The sequence below is a fragment of the Periplaneta americana genome, chromosome 3, assembly GCF_040183065.1.
Source record: "Periplaneta americana isolate PAMFEO1 chromosome 3, P.americana_PAMFEO1_priV1, whole genome shotgun sequence".
NCBI classification, from domain to species: domain Eukaryota; kingdom Metazoa; phylum Arthropoda; class Insecta; order Blattodea; family Blattidae; genus Periplaneta; species Periplaneta americana.
Window position 1 is genome coordinate 96,359,583 of NC_091119.1, and position 18,280 is coordinate 96,377,862.

At 36.1% G+C, this 18,280-nt stretch overlaps 1 protein-coding gene across 9 annotated transcripts in view; it reads left to right on the forward strand.

Moving 5' to 3' along the window:
- The window catches only part of RhoGEF2 (Rho guanine nucleotide exchange factor 2), a 453,695-nt gene that overhangs the window by 140,867 nt on the left and 294,548 nt on the right, over positions 1–18,280 (forward strand). For 8 of the 9 annotated variants that reach the window (XM_069821024.1, XM_069821026.1, XM_069821030.1 and 5 more), the window contains exon 6: positions 12,654–12,860. The exons of the other annotated variant lie outside the window; for it this stretch is intronic. In XM_069821024.1, the coding sequence (XP_069677125.1) occupies positions 12,654–12,860 (207 nt within the window). The remainder of the gene's footprint in view (positions 1–12,653; positions 12,861–18,280) is intronic. 9 annotated transcript variants of the gene reach the window in all.

Sequence of the window (18,280 nt, forward strand, 5' to 3'; positions counted from 1 at the left end):
GGGGGCATTTTGTAGCGTAGTTATAAAAAATAGCAAATATTTTATTACTCAGAAACTATTTGCCCTAGGAGGATGAAACTTTGTCAGTTTTTTATTGCAATCAATGAATATGTGTAGTAAAAATTTCATAAGGATTGACTGAATAGTTTCGGATTTATAAATTTCACTCATGGGTATCCTTAAGGGCAGGTCCTTCACTGGAAGCCCAGCATTCTCCAATCTTCCCTATTTTCCGTCTTCCTCCTCGTCTCCGCATACTATCCATATATCTTAATGTAGTCTATCATCTGATTTCTTCTTCCCCGAACTTCTTTTCCTTTTCACCATTTCTTCCAGTGCATCCTTCAGTAAGAAGTTTCTTCTTAGCCAGTGACTCGGCCAATTTATTTTTCTCTTCCTGATCAGTTTCAGCATTATTCTTTCTTCACACATTCTTTCTAGCACAGCTTCATTTATTATTCTGTCTTCCATTTCACATGCTCCTTTCTTCTCCATGTCCAAATCTCAAATGCTTCTAGTCGTTTATCTTCACATTGTCGTAATATCCATGTTTCTGTCTCCATACAATGCCACACTCCACCCAAAGCACTTCACTAGTATCTTCCTTAGTTCTTTTTCCAGAAAAGTCCGCAGCAGTTGTTCCTTATTTTTTTTTATTAAAAGCCTCCTTTGCTATTGATATCCTTCTTTTGACTTGCTGGCAGCAGTCCCGTTGCTTGACATTCCATGGAGGGCCAAGGCCTACCAGTCGACTGCTCGCTTTCGCTTCACGTCCACATTCCTCAGCAGAGATGAACGACGATTCATTCAATACGAGAGTAACGTATGGTACTTGCATCAGTATATAGAAACCGGATTTCACAATTCACTGTAGCTTCCCAAATTCATCACGGTGCTGGGTGGACATCGGTGCTATACACTGGCTGAAGTTTCTCGAGAAAATCTCGTCCCTCATGAGGACTAGAACCAGCGCTCATTCTGTATCACTAGTTAAAGGTATGACGCTTTAGACCACGCGTCTACGGCGCGAAACCATTAGGACTTCCATAGATGACAATGATGGTGAGCTTCAAACGATTCATAGTTCTCGAAAACCCGTACTACTCGTAGAACTTCTTCCAAGTCAATTTGTCAGTAGTGAAGATAGCTTACGAAATGAGGGAGAGGTGGTGAATTTTGGTGAGATTGTCTATCACAAATTTATTCACGACCAGGCCAAGGGTCGAACCCGAGTCGTCTGGATTTAAGACTAACGCCTTCCTGAATACGTAGTTTGCCGTATTTCTTTGTAACGTGGAATCATGGTATAATATTATTAAAGTACACTGTCGAAGTCTAGAGTTCGCATGTTGAGAGAATGTAAGGGCAGACTGTATTGTTTTGTTCTGTTGTTCCGTACCATCGTGGTTCTCCAGTGTGACAGCATACAAACCATAATAATAATTAACGTAGTTTTTATAAATATTCATCATGAGTATGCCGTTACGTCGTTTTGGAGTTGAAGTGAGAAAAAAAGACGTGGCCTCGGTCAATACAGTTGTAGCTTAGTGACACGGCATGATTAACAGCTTAGTTTTTGGAATGGAATTTGAAACTATTTGTAATTTCCAATGGTTCTCGGAAGAGGAGGCGGTAGGATACATGTTCAAAAATATTTTCAATGTGTGATGGTGTAAAAGAAAGCGAAGAAAAGTTAATCTGCAATCTGAGAATGAGTAATAGCCAAAATCGAGTTGAGTAAACCCGAAGGCGACCCGCTGCCGACTTGCGAATTACAGGGAAGGGTCCAATATACGACGTTCGAACTGAAAGAAATTTCATCGTGTACTGGTACACGGAATATGTGGGACTTATCGCCGAAATTTGTAAATCCAGAAAGAACGACTAGGAAATAAGGCATAACAATAAAGATTTTGAAACTAATGACTCATAGTTGTGAATGATGGCTGGAAGGGCCTGGTAGTTGACAATGACGAAAGGAGAAATTGAGAGGAAAATAAACCTGGAAGTTATGCTCCATCTCTTCTGTTTGCAAGGGATTCTGGGATTGACAGATTAGCTATTTGAGCCCAAACCTGTTGACCATGTATCTCATTTCGGAATACACCCTCCTACCGAAGGGACCTAACATTTTTTAAGGAAAAATGTTCGAATAGGAGACAACTTACTAGAACATTACGTTAAGTGCAGTGTCCACAAAACATAACTTCAGTTGCAGGGCCCAGTCCTTTGTCGTCTGTGGCGCGCCATCTATCATGATCACCGTGACTGGACGCTGAGGTTCGAGTGAATTCCGTTCTTAGAGAGTCTGAATTATCCAAATCGGGGCTCTTGCGAATACAAAGTGTCACAACGTCAAAGGCACTATAGGCCAAAGGAAGTGGGTGCTTATGTTTGGAAAAATATACATTTCTTATTGAAGACAAGTGGGTCCGTGGCATATTTTTGCTGAGGTTTATCCGGACATTTGCTTTGCGTCTTAGGAAAAACATTGGAACATCGCAAGCAGAATGTGTGTTTAGAAAGCGGGCGGAGAAAATTTTTGGGTCCGATATTTATGTGATTCAATTTGATATCGACGAAGTGATGGTAATGGGGAAAAGTTGGAAACCTGGGGATATAATATGTTTTCTAACTTTTTGCGAAACATATACACCGATGAAAATAATGAAAGAGTAGGCCTACTCATTCTTGCGTCCACCAAGATTGAAATGGCTGCCGGCGTAGCACGTTTGCCTTTGATCCGAAGCTGCACTCGAGTGTGGGTTCGAATCCTGCTTGGGCTGATTACCTGGCTGGGTTTTTCTGAGATTTCCCCAAACTGTAAGGCGATTGTAGATAATCTTGTGGCAAGTCCTCGTGCTCGTCTCACCAAATACCACCTCTATAATCACCATTTCCATCGACGCTAAATGAATTCATAGTTAATTTAACGTTTTTAAAGATCCAATTAAAAAAGATTGCAATTCAGAGAGAGCCCTGGTTATCACAAAGGGACTGCAGATAAGAATACAGTGATATGCGACCAGTCGTGAAGTATCAGCGGTACGCGAAACTTAACGTTTAGCTCTCAACAACGTCTTATTCATATGGTTATTTAACGAGTCATATCGATATTTCGAGTAAGCATCTGTTGTATCTTGAACAACTCGATGCAAATCAATTGATCACAATGTCATTTACAGGGTTACCAGATGTCCCGATTTTCATATAAAAGTTCCGAGTCCCGCTTCGATTCGAGATGGGGCGCAAAAGTCCCATCTTTAGAAAATTAACATCACTTGTATAATTTTATCGTCACACAGTAACTATTTCCTTCTAAGCCTAAATAATTACAATAAACTTAAGTTAATTTTCTTAACAATGTAAAAAAACAATATTTTGGCAAGTGTAAGGTTTGTGACAGCGAATGTATACTGTATGTTAAATGATGGGTTTGGGTCAGTAGACCTAATATGTCAAGTCATAAAATAAGTATGAATTTAGGTAGCAATAAATGTCATTATAATAAATTACTAAACATTGAAATTTAAATATTTTGTCACATGTGATGCCATCTTTCAGAATTTGTGCTTTATAATAATTAATAATAAACAGCTGGGAAATCTATGAGACAGAACTACTACAATTAAATCATTAAGTTAATAATCTGGCATAACATATTACCACAAGCTCTTCAGAAAGACGCCAGAGAAACGTGATATAACTTACAGCCAGATAAATATCGTTTTGCACTTGGAAACTTGTACCTATAATATGTTTTTTATTAAAATTAGAATTTTCAGATTGATATTAGTTTCTTCAACTGCATGTAAAGGTTTTTTTTCTGTAAAGTCATGTAGCATGTATAGGCGAATCCAGAAATGCATATAGAGTGTTATTTGGGAGGTCGGAGGGTACAAGATCTTTGGGGAGGCCGAGACGTAGATGGGAGGATAATATTAAAATGGATTTGATGGAGATGGGATATGATGGTAGGGACTGGATTAATCTTACTCAGGACAGGGACCGTTGGCGGGCTTATGTGAGGGCGGCAATGAACTTCCGGGTTCCTTAAAAGCCACAAGTAAGTAAGTCATGAAATTTCAACTCTGCCCATATTCATATCACTTTTTCTTTAAGACAAAAGGTAAGTACTGTATATGATGGAAAAGGGATGTCCCTCCTTGGTATATCTCAAATCTAGCAACCCTGGCCCTGTACGAGTATATGTCGTATTAGAAATACGAACAGGACAACCGGCGTACAGCGATCCAGAATCCCTATTTAGGACAAAAGTAGAAAAATGACATGTAAAAAAATTAAATAAAACCCTTGAATTATTTTTCCTTTATAACTGAGTAACACTGAATTGATAATCTTAATCAGCGGAGGTGGCTGCAGAGCGAGATAAGAGGCCGGTAACATGCCACATTTCATCACCCAGCATTCTTACTCAGCAAGTGCCGCGAGTCTGCCATTTCCTTTGTGCTGTAACTCTGTTGTAAGTGGTCGATTCCATTCATATTTGGTATCAACATGTCAAGTAGTTCTTTAGGTATCTAACACTGTTTGGTTTTGTTACATTTAATGTTATTATAGCATGTCACATTAGCATGAATGGACACGGGACAAAATATAAATGTAACCATTGAGTGCAGACTTGGTTAAGGTAGAGAAAAAAAACCCTTTGTTCCGTCCCAAAGTGATTTTTTTTTTCACTTCCTCGAGTATTTAACTCTATTTTAAATGCGCAGATTTGCGGAAGTAATAAATTATGCGCACTCTTCTTTCCAGGTGCAGGAGTGCAATTTTTCTCGATTACAGTTATTTAAATATCTGTGAACTGAATCTGCTTCCGAAATTAATTATGTATCAAATAAGCTTCCCGAGTGCCCAAAAGGTGCAACAGTACCTAAAATGATACATTTTCCCCATAAGATAATTTATTGTTGGAGAGCAAGAGGATAAAGAATATGAGTTTTCTTTTTAATGAAATGAACATTGTCTTAGTGAACTACTTATTAAATTAGATTTGTCTTAGTGAACTACTTATTAAATTAGGTTCTCATCGTGATAGTAATGGAAATTTAGAGAAAACTTACCTTTGGAAAAAGTCGTGGCTGCCAAAGAAAGCTTTTCCATTATAGCAAGTATGAGGTCGAAACAAAAACAATCCAGAGAATTAAAGCTTGTATACAAAAAAAGTTTACTACCTGTAAATACTGTATAAAGTTTCATGAAAATCTGTTTGAAGAGAAATTACTAATTTTGTCTAAATGCATCCCCTATAAGGGGCAGTTCCTCTTATATCAACGTAATCAGAGTTTGTACACAAAACAAATGTACTACTTGTAACTACTGTATAACATTTCATAAAAATCTGTTAGACAGGAGAAAAGTTACTAATTTTGTCAAGTTGCGCCCCCCTATAAGGGGTAGTTCCACTTAGACCAACGTAATGAGAGCTTGTATACAAAACATATATGCTACCTGTAACTACTGTGTAAAATTTCATAAAAATATATTAGATAGGAGAAAAGTTACTAATTTTGTCTAATTGTGCCCCCTAGAAGGGGTAGTTCCCCTTATACCAACGTAATGAGAGCTTGTATACAAAACATATATGCTACCTGTAACTACTGTGTATAATTTCATAAAAATATGTTAGATAAGAGAAAAGTTACTAATTTTGTCTAATTGCGTCCCCCTATAAGGTGTAGTTCCCCTTAGAGCAACGTAATGAGAGCTTGTGTACAAAACATATATGCTATCCGTAACTACTGTGTAAATTTCATAAAATTATATTAGATAGGAGAAAAGTTAGTAATTTTGTCTAATTGATCCGCCCCCATTAAGGGGTAATTTCCCTTATACCAACGTAATCAGAGTTTGTATATAAAACATATATGCTACCTGTAAGTACTGTGTAAAATTTCATAAAAGACTATTAGATAGGAGAAAAGTTACTAATTTTGTCTAATTGCGCCCCTATATAAGGGGTAGTTCCCTTTATGCCAACGTAATGAGAGCTTGTATACGAAACATATATGCTACCCGTAACTACTGTGTAAAATTTCATAAAAATCTCACGTATGAGAAAAGTTACTAATTTTGTCTAATTGCGCCCCCTATGAGAGGTAGTTCCCCTTATACTAACGTAATCAGAGCTCGCATACAAAACATATATGCTACTTGTAACCACTTTGTATTCATAAAAGTAATTGAGATAGGAGAAAAGTTACTAATTTTGTCTAATTGCGCCCCCATATAAGGGGTAGTTCCCCTTATACCAATGTAACAAGAGTTGGTATACAAAACATACATGCTACCTGTAACTACTGTGTAAAATTTCATAAAAATCTGTTAAGTAGCTTGAAAGTTATTAGTTTGTCTCGCTAAATTTGCATTCTGGACCACTGTGCGGCGACTTAATAAGCGCTTCTTAAAACGTGGTTGATTCATTCAGACATCACTTTGCCCTTCCCTCTAGTTCGTAAGGACTACGTAATCTCCCGAGAGACAGCCTGCGTCGATGCAGAAGCTTCACATGTTGGAATAATAGTAGCAGGGATGTTTAACAACTAACAAGCTGAAATTACTTAATGCGCTATCTAATGGTTCCCATTGGAATTTTGCCGCCCATAGGAACATGCACGTCTACCCTTCCGCGATTTTTTTTTTTTTTTTTTTTTTGCTAATGTCTCTCACTCCCCTGAGGTGTCGTCTGTCTGCCGTCACTCATGACTTGTAAATTAATGAAAGTACAAAACAAAAAACACTGCTTTCACTACACAGTGACCTTTTCTCAAAGTTTGCAGTACTTACTGTGCTATTAATTACACGTAATGTAATGCCGTGATAATGTTGGCTTGACTTGGAGAATTGTGGAGTGTGGAGTAGACTACTACCACAGTCTACTATATACAGTCGCGAAGCTTGAGGTGATTTTTTTGCAAATCTCACGATAAAGCGCTCCAAGCGGTTAGCAACTAGAAACAATAGACTGTCCACTGTCGACTTTGGATTTAGAGTCGACTGTGTCGTATTTCCATCGAGTGCTAGGTCGTTGCGTATTTCGCATTGATGCTTATGAAGAAAAATCCTAACCTCTATTTCTTATTTTACTTCTAGGTGCAGGAGGGAAGATCTAATGACAAAGAATGAAGCATATCTTTATAATAATATAAAGTTTTGCTCTCTTCATATCGAAAAAACACAATTTATGAATGAAAACAAAAATAAATTAATCTGGAATGCAGTTCGAACTTTATTTGATGTTTCAAATAAACCTGTTCTGTTATTACCTGCAGCTGAGAAACAAAAGCTTTGCATTAATTCTACATCTGTATCAGCTGATTCCTTGAATAATTGTACATTTTCAGACAACTTAGGCCTACTTTTTTTTTTTCAAAGGATATGTTTTTAATTATAGCTGTTAATTTTGTTGCTATTTTTATTTGTTACTTTACTAGAGACGTAGAAAAAGTAAGTCTGTTACAATAAAATTTATTGGTCATGTTTATTTCCAATTCTGGTGTGATTATTATTGCTTAACCTCATCCCACTTTGTTAACTACGTAAGCCTACACTACAAGTACCGGTACACGTACGTTACTCCCATTAATTCATATTTCCATTATTATTGTTATTATATTATTGTTGTAAAGGGAAATGCAAATTAATATTTATTGGTTTCATAGTTCATTATCGCTATAATCTTGAATGAGTGAAGCGATTATAGTAAATTTCAGTTCGTTTTGCACAAAAATAATATTAACCTATTTCTTGCAGGTATCTTCGAGTTTATGGGGGAATTTAATATACTTCATTAAAATAATAAATGAACTTTATCCATTTAATATTTCAATAATGGAAGGAAGGTGTTAATTTTTCCAAAAAAAAAAAAACACAACGAAAGTGTAACATATTTTGTCGTCTGCTAGGAGAGATCTGTGATGATGAGGCGATAGTAGCGATCCTAGTGGTGGGCAACTACCCATGTTTGCATTTTTACTACATATTGAGCTTCGCGACTGTGCTACTACGTTATACTAAACTCTGCACGCACAAGACAAAAATTTTTATGCGTATTTTGTATCCTAAACAATGTAAATCGAGTAGGATGATGTGTCAGTATTCGACAGAAAATAGCTGACCATTGTCGTGGAATATTTCGCCGTTACTGACATTGTTTAATCAGTTACAGTATATTGCTCGGTAGTAGGCTATTAAATAACGTTATTGGTTACTTTGTTTTAAAACAAACTTAAGGACTACGCTAGTTCGATAATAATAATAATAATAATAATAATAATAATAATAATAATAGTAATAATAATAATAATAATAATAATAATAATAATAATAATAATATAATGTTGATGGCTGGAAGACATAGGTCAGGAATTGAAATTAGAGGGAGTTGTTAGCAAATAACGTAGAATCATTCGCCTTATTTTTTTTCTCACTCTCCCAAGACCGCCGAGTTCGTTGTCGAAACAATAATAAAGTAAATAATAAAGCTTGCTATTTTGTTTGAAGGTCGGCGCCTTATTTTATATAAGCTTACGTTTACGATGTGGAATATCGTTTTATTAAAGAAAATAGAAATATAAAACCGCCGTCCTTCAAAACGTTCCGTCCTAGGCCAGGGGCCTATTCTCTTGCATAGACTCTATAGTCTATCAGAGGTTCCCAACTGGTGCATCACGAAATTTGGAATTGAAAAAAAAAAAATATGCCTTCCAGAAAGTCTCTTTACAACGCATTTTTTATTTGCAACAAAATCTTTGATATGGTACATTCCATTTTGTGACAGACTTTACCAATGAAACGTGAACACCTGCAACAATGCTCAATGCCCGGGACAATTCGAATGAAAGTGAACACCTGCTTTGTAATTCGTTTACTTTTCCCACTTACAATTTAGTAATAAACGGAGTTCAGAATCTTCAGCACATTTTGGTCAGTTTCAGTATATACGTGTGAGCGAGTGATAGTGCGACTATTTTATCAAAAGTGCTTTATTTAGATTTTATCATGGACAAATTTTTAATTCGAAAAAGACAATCTGAATCAAGTTCTGAGTTAGATGACAGCAATGAGCGAAAATTCTTTTCAGGGTTCTCAAAAACGTACTGTGTTTCGTAAATATAGTGATGAGTACTTGCAATAAGGTTTTATGTGGCGTGAAGAGGAACATAAAACCCTGAGTGTCTTATATGCGGAAATGTATTGTCAAATCAGTCAATGGTGCCGAATAAACTAAAAAACATTTGGAACCAGGGTGCGAATTAACGGGGGATTGGGGGGATTTCCCTCCCCTAGTTGGTAAGTTATCCCCCTTTCATAAATTCATATTAACATCTTTGCCAGGGGTGACTTCTATCTCCCTCACAAAATATGCATTTTTTTTAATACGAATATACTTCATAAAGTGTAGTATAAAGTAAGCAAATAAAATAATATTGATGTATTATCATGACTGGCAAGCTGACAACAATCAATAACTTAGGAATTACGCATCTTATCTTAAGCCTGCTCATGTATATAATTATTATAATCAAGATGCAAGATAAGTAACTCAATGCGACCAAGCGTTGAGCCGTATCAAATAAGGCTATTAATAATAGAAATTTTATGTATGGTATTCTCTACCTAGGATTCTATCCCCCCTCATCAGAAATATTAATTCGCACGCTGTTTAGAACTGCTGTTTTCAACGTCATACTTGTGTTAATCAGAATTTTCTATCATGAAAATAGTGAAATCTAAAAAAGGGACAAACTGCTGCATCTTGAAGATGATTTACGTGTTGGCCTTTCAACCATAAGGCCAAGTATAGAGAAACTCTGTGCATGCCACCAAGCGTAGACTTCACGTTCACATTAGTGATTTAAATAGGTGAGTTTTCAAAAACGATAATAAAAATCTTTTATCGGACATCCAGCATAGATAGGTTGGGATTTTTGACAGTACCTTTGTTTCTTTCTAATGCCACTCAAATTGCTGCTTTTTTTTTCAGTACTTTTTTTTTCTGACGGAACGCGCTGGAATGGCGTTCCGACACATTTTTGTTGCATTTTTCATCATGAAACCGAAATGTGTGTGAATAACTACGTTTTTAATAGGCTATAATTTTTCTTTGAATTTCGCTTAGACCTTGAAAGTCTTAGTTGGACGAAAAGTAGGTTAAAAACGACAAAATCCCCGTTCAGTGAACAGTAATCATCTCCCCGTCCGTTATAGAATATTCTACACGGAGTTCTACCACCTTTTCCTCCAGAAGAAAAGCACTGGTTGTTGTTGTTGTTATTATTATTATTATTATTATTATTATTATTATTATTATTATTATTATTATTATTAATGAAAACATGTGTCGCGATATCGTGGGCGTTCAGTGAAGTGTGTCGTCAGTCAAAAAAGATTGGGAACCATTGGTTTATGGGATAAAATGGCCCCTGAGTACGTCGTAGGTTAGAATATTCCCGTAAGTAATCTTTGTAAATGTACAATAAGTTGCAAGGCTAGAGTGGGGATCAGGAGTTAAGTTCCATGTATTACACAAGGAGCTAGCAAATTAGTTGTGTTTGCTCTGATGTAGTGATGGGTGATAGTAGGTAGTACTATCGAGACTTATGACTTCAACTATCGAAACTATCGATAATCAACGATAGTCGCCAAAACTATCGATAGTATCGAAAAACAGGAAGATCATTCATAATATTAGAAGAGTTTCAAACTGGAGCTGGAACAATACGATTCTTTTTCAGTGATTCAATCAGAGATTACGAATCATTTGTAACGATTCATTCACTGTTCAGAACTCATACCAGTCTATGATTCCAAGTAGACTATCCTTTTGAATTGTAAACGAACGAGTCACACGATTCTTCACTTTGCAGTCATGGGTAGAATAAAAGCGTTCTATATGTATCTCGCATAGGTGGCAGAGTAGGGCGGGAAGGATACAGTTTCTTTATAATGAGAGTTGAGGCATTGGATTGTCTCTTTCTTATTGGCTGCAACCAGTTTTCATGATCTCCATTAATCAACAAATTTATGGAAAATAGTTATTCTCAATTATAATTTATAAACTCAACCTTACTATCAAGTACAATTTTTACATTAAATTCTTATTTAACTACTACGCACTCATTTTTCATATCTAACTAAGCAATTTCAGTATTTTGTTTCCACTTATTCGTTCCTTTTGTCATACACCATTCACCCACAACTAAGTAATTTGGTCGGAAAGTAAGTTATCTGCATTCACTGAGATCTTCATTTCTCTCGGAAAGACTGTTATTCAAAACTAAAAACTTAATCAATGAAAGATGAAACCGTGGAAATGCTTATTTTAATGGGAAACTTAGACTATCCTTGGAGCAATGGTCACATGTTAATAGTTATTTATGGTACTTGTGAGGTAAGTGCATCTTTATTGCACGAGTGGAAAGATTTAAGTACGAGGCGTCAGCCAAGTGCTTAAATTACACGAGTGCACTAAAGATGCACTTACCTCACAAGTACCATACGTAATTTTATCCATGACCATAACGAAAAATTATGTTTTATAAAAGAAAATATGTTGAAAATAAGTCCTCATGTAATCACATACCATGGCATGGATTTTAGAATCAATACGTTACTAGGTAGGTCATGATGTAGGAGGCCATGATTAGTAAAGAATGGTATCTAAGGCGTTGGATAAATAACAAATTATAATTAATTATATAATTTTAATATATATTTTTTCACTTTAAAAGTGTATTTTCGTCTTTTTGAAGTTTCAGGGATTATTTAGAAGTGTTCACGGAACTAATGTGATTAAAATAATTTCACATTTTACTTCTGTAAACTTAAGAGGAATATTAAAACTTAATTAATCATCGTGTCTGTTTAGCTCAGTTGGCTAACGCGTGTTTTAAAATTTTAAAATCCTATAAACCCAACTTCGTAGGTTCAAGTCTCCTCGCATCCCAAAAGGTAAATTATTACAAAATTTTAAAAAGATGCATATTAGATATGGATGTAATGTACAAATTACGACGTAGCAGATAGAGAAAAGAGAAGGAGATTGAGTGTATGTATGTTTAAGAAATGGTAATAAAGAAGTAGAGGTAGTGACATCTAGTAACTAATATATTAACTTCTTGAGTTCAATGGAAAAGTATACGTGTGTACCCGGGTACTAGGAAAATACTAATGAACTGTGAGATAAAGTTCAAACTGTGAGGTCAAGTCTTTATCTCACTAGTGAAATAAAGTAATGTTGAATAAAAGCCTACTTTACAAACGCAAAAGTATTTAGTAAAGGCATGTTTTTCGTTATGGTCATGGATAAAAAGAACATTATAGTGTTGGCTAATGTTGAGATTTTAAGAACAGATTATGATATTGTGTGTTATTGGTATGTAATTCAGATTCAGTTCAGTATGTATTATTAAATTAATAGTTCAGTACGCGTTTAAATATAAATTCAGTTCATAACCAATTAACAAAAAGAGTTTGTAATGACTATCGATAGTATCGATTATAACTATCGATAGGAGGAACAACAGTCGATAGTACTATCGATACTATCGTGACTATCAACGAGTTAGAAAGAGAGAGACATTCTTCTCTTTCTAACTCGTTGACTATCGCCCATCTCGACTCTGTTGCAGCACGAGAAAATGCGGCAGCTGGAGTGCCAGCGCGTGCAGACGCTACGTCTGATGCTGGAGAAGGAGCAGCGCTACGTTGACGCGCTGCGGAGCGAACTCGCCAAATCCAACGAACCAAAACTGCTCCAGGAACTGGCGGGCGCGGAACGCAGGGTTCGCACCCTGCAGGATCAGCTCGTCAGCCTAATGCACTCTGGCGATCATGAGGTAACTCTACCACAATCAATATCTCTGTCCTTTACAGAATTTACAAGTGAATTCTTCATATGCAGTAGCACAGTCCTCCACAGAAGTTGCAGATGAGAGAGAATACTTCAATTGTACAGTATCTCAGTTTTTTGTTTAAGTTACAGCATACTTACTACACTCTCGTTTGCGTAAATTAGAAGGGAATACTTCACTCACAGTATGTTAGACCAAACTGAATTATATAATGCGAATTACTTTCAGTATCTTAGTCATTTGCTTAAGTTACAGACACGTAGGGTTATCATCCGTCCGGCATAAGGAGGACGTGCCCTCTTTTTTTTTTTTAAATCTTTTGTCCTGTCCGGCAGGCATTTAAAAAAATTTAGAAATGTCCGGCATTTCGCATTTCAACTAGAATTAATACGAATATTGAATAATGTGCGATATTATGCATAGAATATCTAAATAAATGATGAAAACCTATGAAAGAATTTAACTGCTTTCAATGGTTGAAGCTGGAGCACATAAAAACATAAAATATGATGACCTATTGACATGCATTGATTCACTATTCATGATTCTAAACTATTTTATCAATTTAATTCCGCAATGTACAAAGATATACCAATCAAATTAATTTTGACAAAGATTTAAGTTTAGATAAACAATGGTGCAAATTCTTCAATTCCAATAGTTCTGCGAGCACTGAAACTTTCTCAGAACTCTTAAAAATATGTCAATTTTATTTATTTATCCCAAGTCACAATGGAAGTGTTGAGAGAGTATTTTCTCTAATATTTGCTCACTGGACAAAGGAACGAAATCGCATGCTAACGGAGACAAAGGTATCGTCACAACAATAATTCCTTTCTACAATTCGCCTTAAACGCTCTCGTCAACAATTGGATTTTTACTCAACACAGTATTCGTTATAGCACTCCACCGACGACAATGACAATTTACTTGGACTAGTACGAACAACAATGAACTGTTAATCTTAACTAATATTTACAAAGCACTATTTACAAATCAGAACTATCAGTTCTCAGTTCACAGTTCTTCTATCTCAGTCACTCGAGTTCACAGTATCTCGAACCACAGACCTTCAGAGACAGTTCACTGTACTCGAACTCAGGTCCCTCCAACTGCGGTCCACTGCACTCGAACTCAGGCCTTCGGATGCTGATACAGTTGCGGACGCACATTCGAGTCGAACTCCGGTACACAAGACTGGCTTGCTTGCTCTGGCTTCCTCACTGACTGGCTGACTAATCAACTGAAAACTGCTGTCGTTCCTTCGCGTCCGTAATTTATAACCACAGCGACGTAGCCTCGAAAGTTCCACGCGTCTCTAGAGATGGCACTCCAGAAAAATCCAGAGCCCTCTCCTCTCTACCAGCACCAGATGCGCGCGCACTCTCTCTCCACTCTCTCGCCGCGTTGGCCCTTTCCCCTCTCCGCCGCGCGCCATCCCAAAGCGCTCCGCGAAGCCCGCGCCGGCCCACGCGCGGTCCGCCCTCTTGCGGGACGCTGGTCGTTAGTTCGAATCTCACGTCGCTGTCACAGTATTTTCTCTAATATTTGCTCACTGGACAAAAGAACGAAATCGCATGCTAACGGAGACAAAGGTATCATCTTGGTTATATATAATTTCAAGGACATGTCCTGTGAACAGTTTCATAGTTATTTGTTACAAGATATAAGTTGGTCCCTTCAGGCTCTTGTGCACAAAGTGGACTCCACCGATTAGTAGAGTACAGATGTAATACTGATCCAGCAACTAGTGAGAAAACTGACTAAGGTGAGCCATTGTTTTTATCTTTAATTTTGTTCATATCCATTTTTAAAAAGCCCTCCTTTTTTCAGCAATGTCCTCTTATTTTAGATTTCATGTCCTCCTATAGAATTTCTTCTCATGGTAATCCTACAGACACATATACAGTATTGCAGTCTTCTGCGTGAGATGCAAATGCTCTACTCAACAGTATTCTGGATAAGTTATGTAATGCGGATACTCCACTCTCAGGATCTCAGTCCTTTGCATAAGTTAAAGACATATGTACTGCACCCTTAGTAATGCAGTTTTTGCGCAAATTGGATGCGAATGCACGTTCACAATACCTTAACTACGTTGTATATTTCAAACAGAGCAGTTAGTAGGCTAGCATTCGAGGCCGTGAGACTCCGTCCCATCACATTGCAACCGGGAAAAAGGGAGCCAACGTCGCCGCTATAACTACGAATTTTTACTGAAAGCGTTAATATTGATACTTATGAAATAAGCGTAACCTGTGGTACAAGAATTTTTTAAAATTGAGTCATTCCACGTCAAATCGCACAGCAATAAAACACGATTTTCTCGGAAATGGTCGAATTTTTTTTCATGAATTCCAGACATCAGATAAGGAGACCCGTATTTTTTTATTTTCACAATTATTAATTATTTGTGTAGTTATGAATATTTGAAGTTACGCAAATTATGCGCGCACTGTTACATAAACTCGCATGGAACGCTGTGTCTACATATAATTGAGATTTTCGGTTTGGCGCATTTGAAAGACGAAATACAACACTTTTTATTACTTCAGGCCTATCACAAATAAATTTAAAATTTGGCCTATTTTTTTAATCGTTCCTTTTTCAAAACAAAATTACTATATTAAATAGCCAAGTTAAAAATCTGAAAAAAATATAGACTTGTTCGCTGATGTATTATCTGTAAACTACTGCATTTAGAAATATGGGATCGGCACCCATACATTTGTAACAATTTATTTTCCGGAGGCATGCACGCGCTCGCGATGCCCAGCTAATGAACTGCTTGCAGCCATAGGCTAGAAGGCTGCCCGTGGAAATTCCCCGTTGCATCTGATGTCACCATACTAATCATCAAATGATTAATACCTTAAGGAACAGTAAATATCTTATCTAAAATTATTTTATTATTGTCAGCTCAGGGGGAAGCCCTTCACAGTTTATACTGTAATATAGCCAAGTGTTTGATGATAGCAAGGCTGGGTAAGGCAGTAAACTTTATGGCAGTAAACAGATGGCAGGAGAGAAAAATAATCAGTTTGGGTTTGAATTTCGCGCAGTGACGTGACTTCTATACAACATGAGTGATGGTAAAGATCGCGTAATATATAACAAGTGTTTAAATCCATTTACCTTCCTAATCACGCTTTTAAAAAGAAAAGTATACTAAGACGCGTAAGTCGCGACTTATTGATAAAGCTCAATTTAAAGGAGTCTTTGAGTGTGCAAATATGTGATTTGTTCCGTAAAAATCAATCAATTTCCGCATAGGTCAGGTGAAATTATATGTGAAGCCGGTAGTTCTTGTGATATTAATAAATATGAATCAAATGAAAGTGCGGACAGAGAAAATGATTATCCCAGTACTTCTTCTAGCAGTTCTATGGATACATTGCTAGAAATCAGTAATATTGAGGAATTAGACAAGAGTTTGATGTCAATAGAATCCCCTATCAAGAAAAGAAAGATACAACAAAACGATACCCCCGTGAAAAGTTTCAAAAGTAAAAGGCATGTTAAGTTTTTCATGTAAAAGATGCATCATCATCATCCATTCAAAAGTCAGCCATATTTTATTTTTGACGGAATGCAAAGAAAGGTACAACCTGAAAATTACATAGTTATTGCAGACTTTTCTGAAAATTATTCATTTGTAATACAAGATTCAATACAAGGTGTGCATTGGAACATATGCCAAGCCACAATATACAATACAATTTTAATTTTACTTCCTACTTTATTTTATTTTATATTCTCTTATAGGCTTATTAATATTATATCTGAACTGTGACCGAACACGAGCGCTGCTCATTCGGTCTCAAATTTTGTTAATACTACTGCAGCTCCTTTTTTATATTGATTGTATTATTTTATTTCTATTTCTCTTGTTTGTAATTATATTCTTAATTCTGTATATTTAAATAAATAAATAAATCCTTTCGTAGTATATTTCAAAGAAGATACAGAAATTCGTTACAAAAGTAATGTCATTTCAGAAACCATGAAACATGACACCGATCCCTTTCACTTTTTTCAATCCGAAGCAATCAATTTCTTAAAGCAAGAATTCAATGATATGAAAAAAAAATCATGTCCACACCTGTGGAGTAACGGTCAACGCGTCTGGCCGCGAAACCAGGTGGCCCGGGTTCGAATCCCGGTAGGGACAAGTTACCTGGTTGAGGTTTTTTCCGGGGTTTTCCCTCAACCCAATACGAGCAAATGCTGGGTAATTTTCGGTGCTGGACCCCGGACTCATTTCACCGGCATTATCACCTTCATATCATTCAGACGCTAAATAACCTAGATGTTGATACAGAGTCGTAAAATAACCCAAGAAAAAAAAAAAGAAAAAAAATCATCTATTTTCCAATGGATAAAGTTCGAAAAAAAAATTAAAAATAATTGCTTACATAAAGACGATTATGGAATTAGTGCTTAATGACACTTCTTTGCAATGTCGCATGGTAAAGGTCCATGTGTTGGCATTGGAGATACTGTTAAAAGACTTGCCACGAGAGTTAGCCTATACAAGATCCTATAACAACACCAAAAAGAACTGTTTGATTAGTCACAAAAAACATTTCTAACGTGTCATTTATATTTTGTCCATTCAATAAGCATAAAAACCACACTGAAAATTTGCAGGCCAGATACCATAATCTAAAACCAATAACTGGTACATTAAAATTATATTCTTTCATTCCGTTGTCAAAAACTGAAGATTTAGTAAAACAATTTTGTTTCAAGAAAGAAGGTAGGCGAATGAAAATTTAAAGTGTGAATGAAAAGAAACAATTATTTGAAGATATCATAATAAGTAAATTAGCAGTGTTTCCTCGAGTAACTTGATCCGTACTGGGTGTAATGTTGCAACGTTCAGTCAATTATCCATCGCCGATAAACCTCTTAGCGCGCTTTAACGCTTCCTGTCCACTGCTGCTGCGCCGACCGCTACACATTCTGTTATAAGTAATTAAATTTCCATTAAACTATTGGAGATCCCATTCTGATTTTTTCTGGAATTATTAAGAATACTTCAGTGCACCTAGTAGGCATTTTTTTTTTATATTTTTAATAGGGCTATTTCACATTGATGTATATGTTTTAAAAATTGAATTATAAAAAAAATATTTGAAATAATTATATTAAAATTAGTTAGTAAATATTTAATAAAAGACAGTACTTTAAGCTTTTAAATGCATTTTTCAAAAAAAATTTTAACATCAATATCGTCAGAAATATGACGCTTTAAATGTTGCATTGTGCGACATTTTTAACGAATTTTAACGTGTAATATTTTAAAAACACGTGGACTTAGGAGGAAATAAAAATACGCTTGTTGGTTTATGAGACCCATAGAGTTGGTAAAAAAAATATAAACGCAGTCAGAAATATGAAGG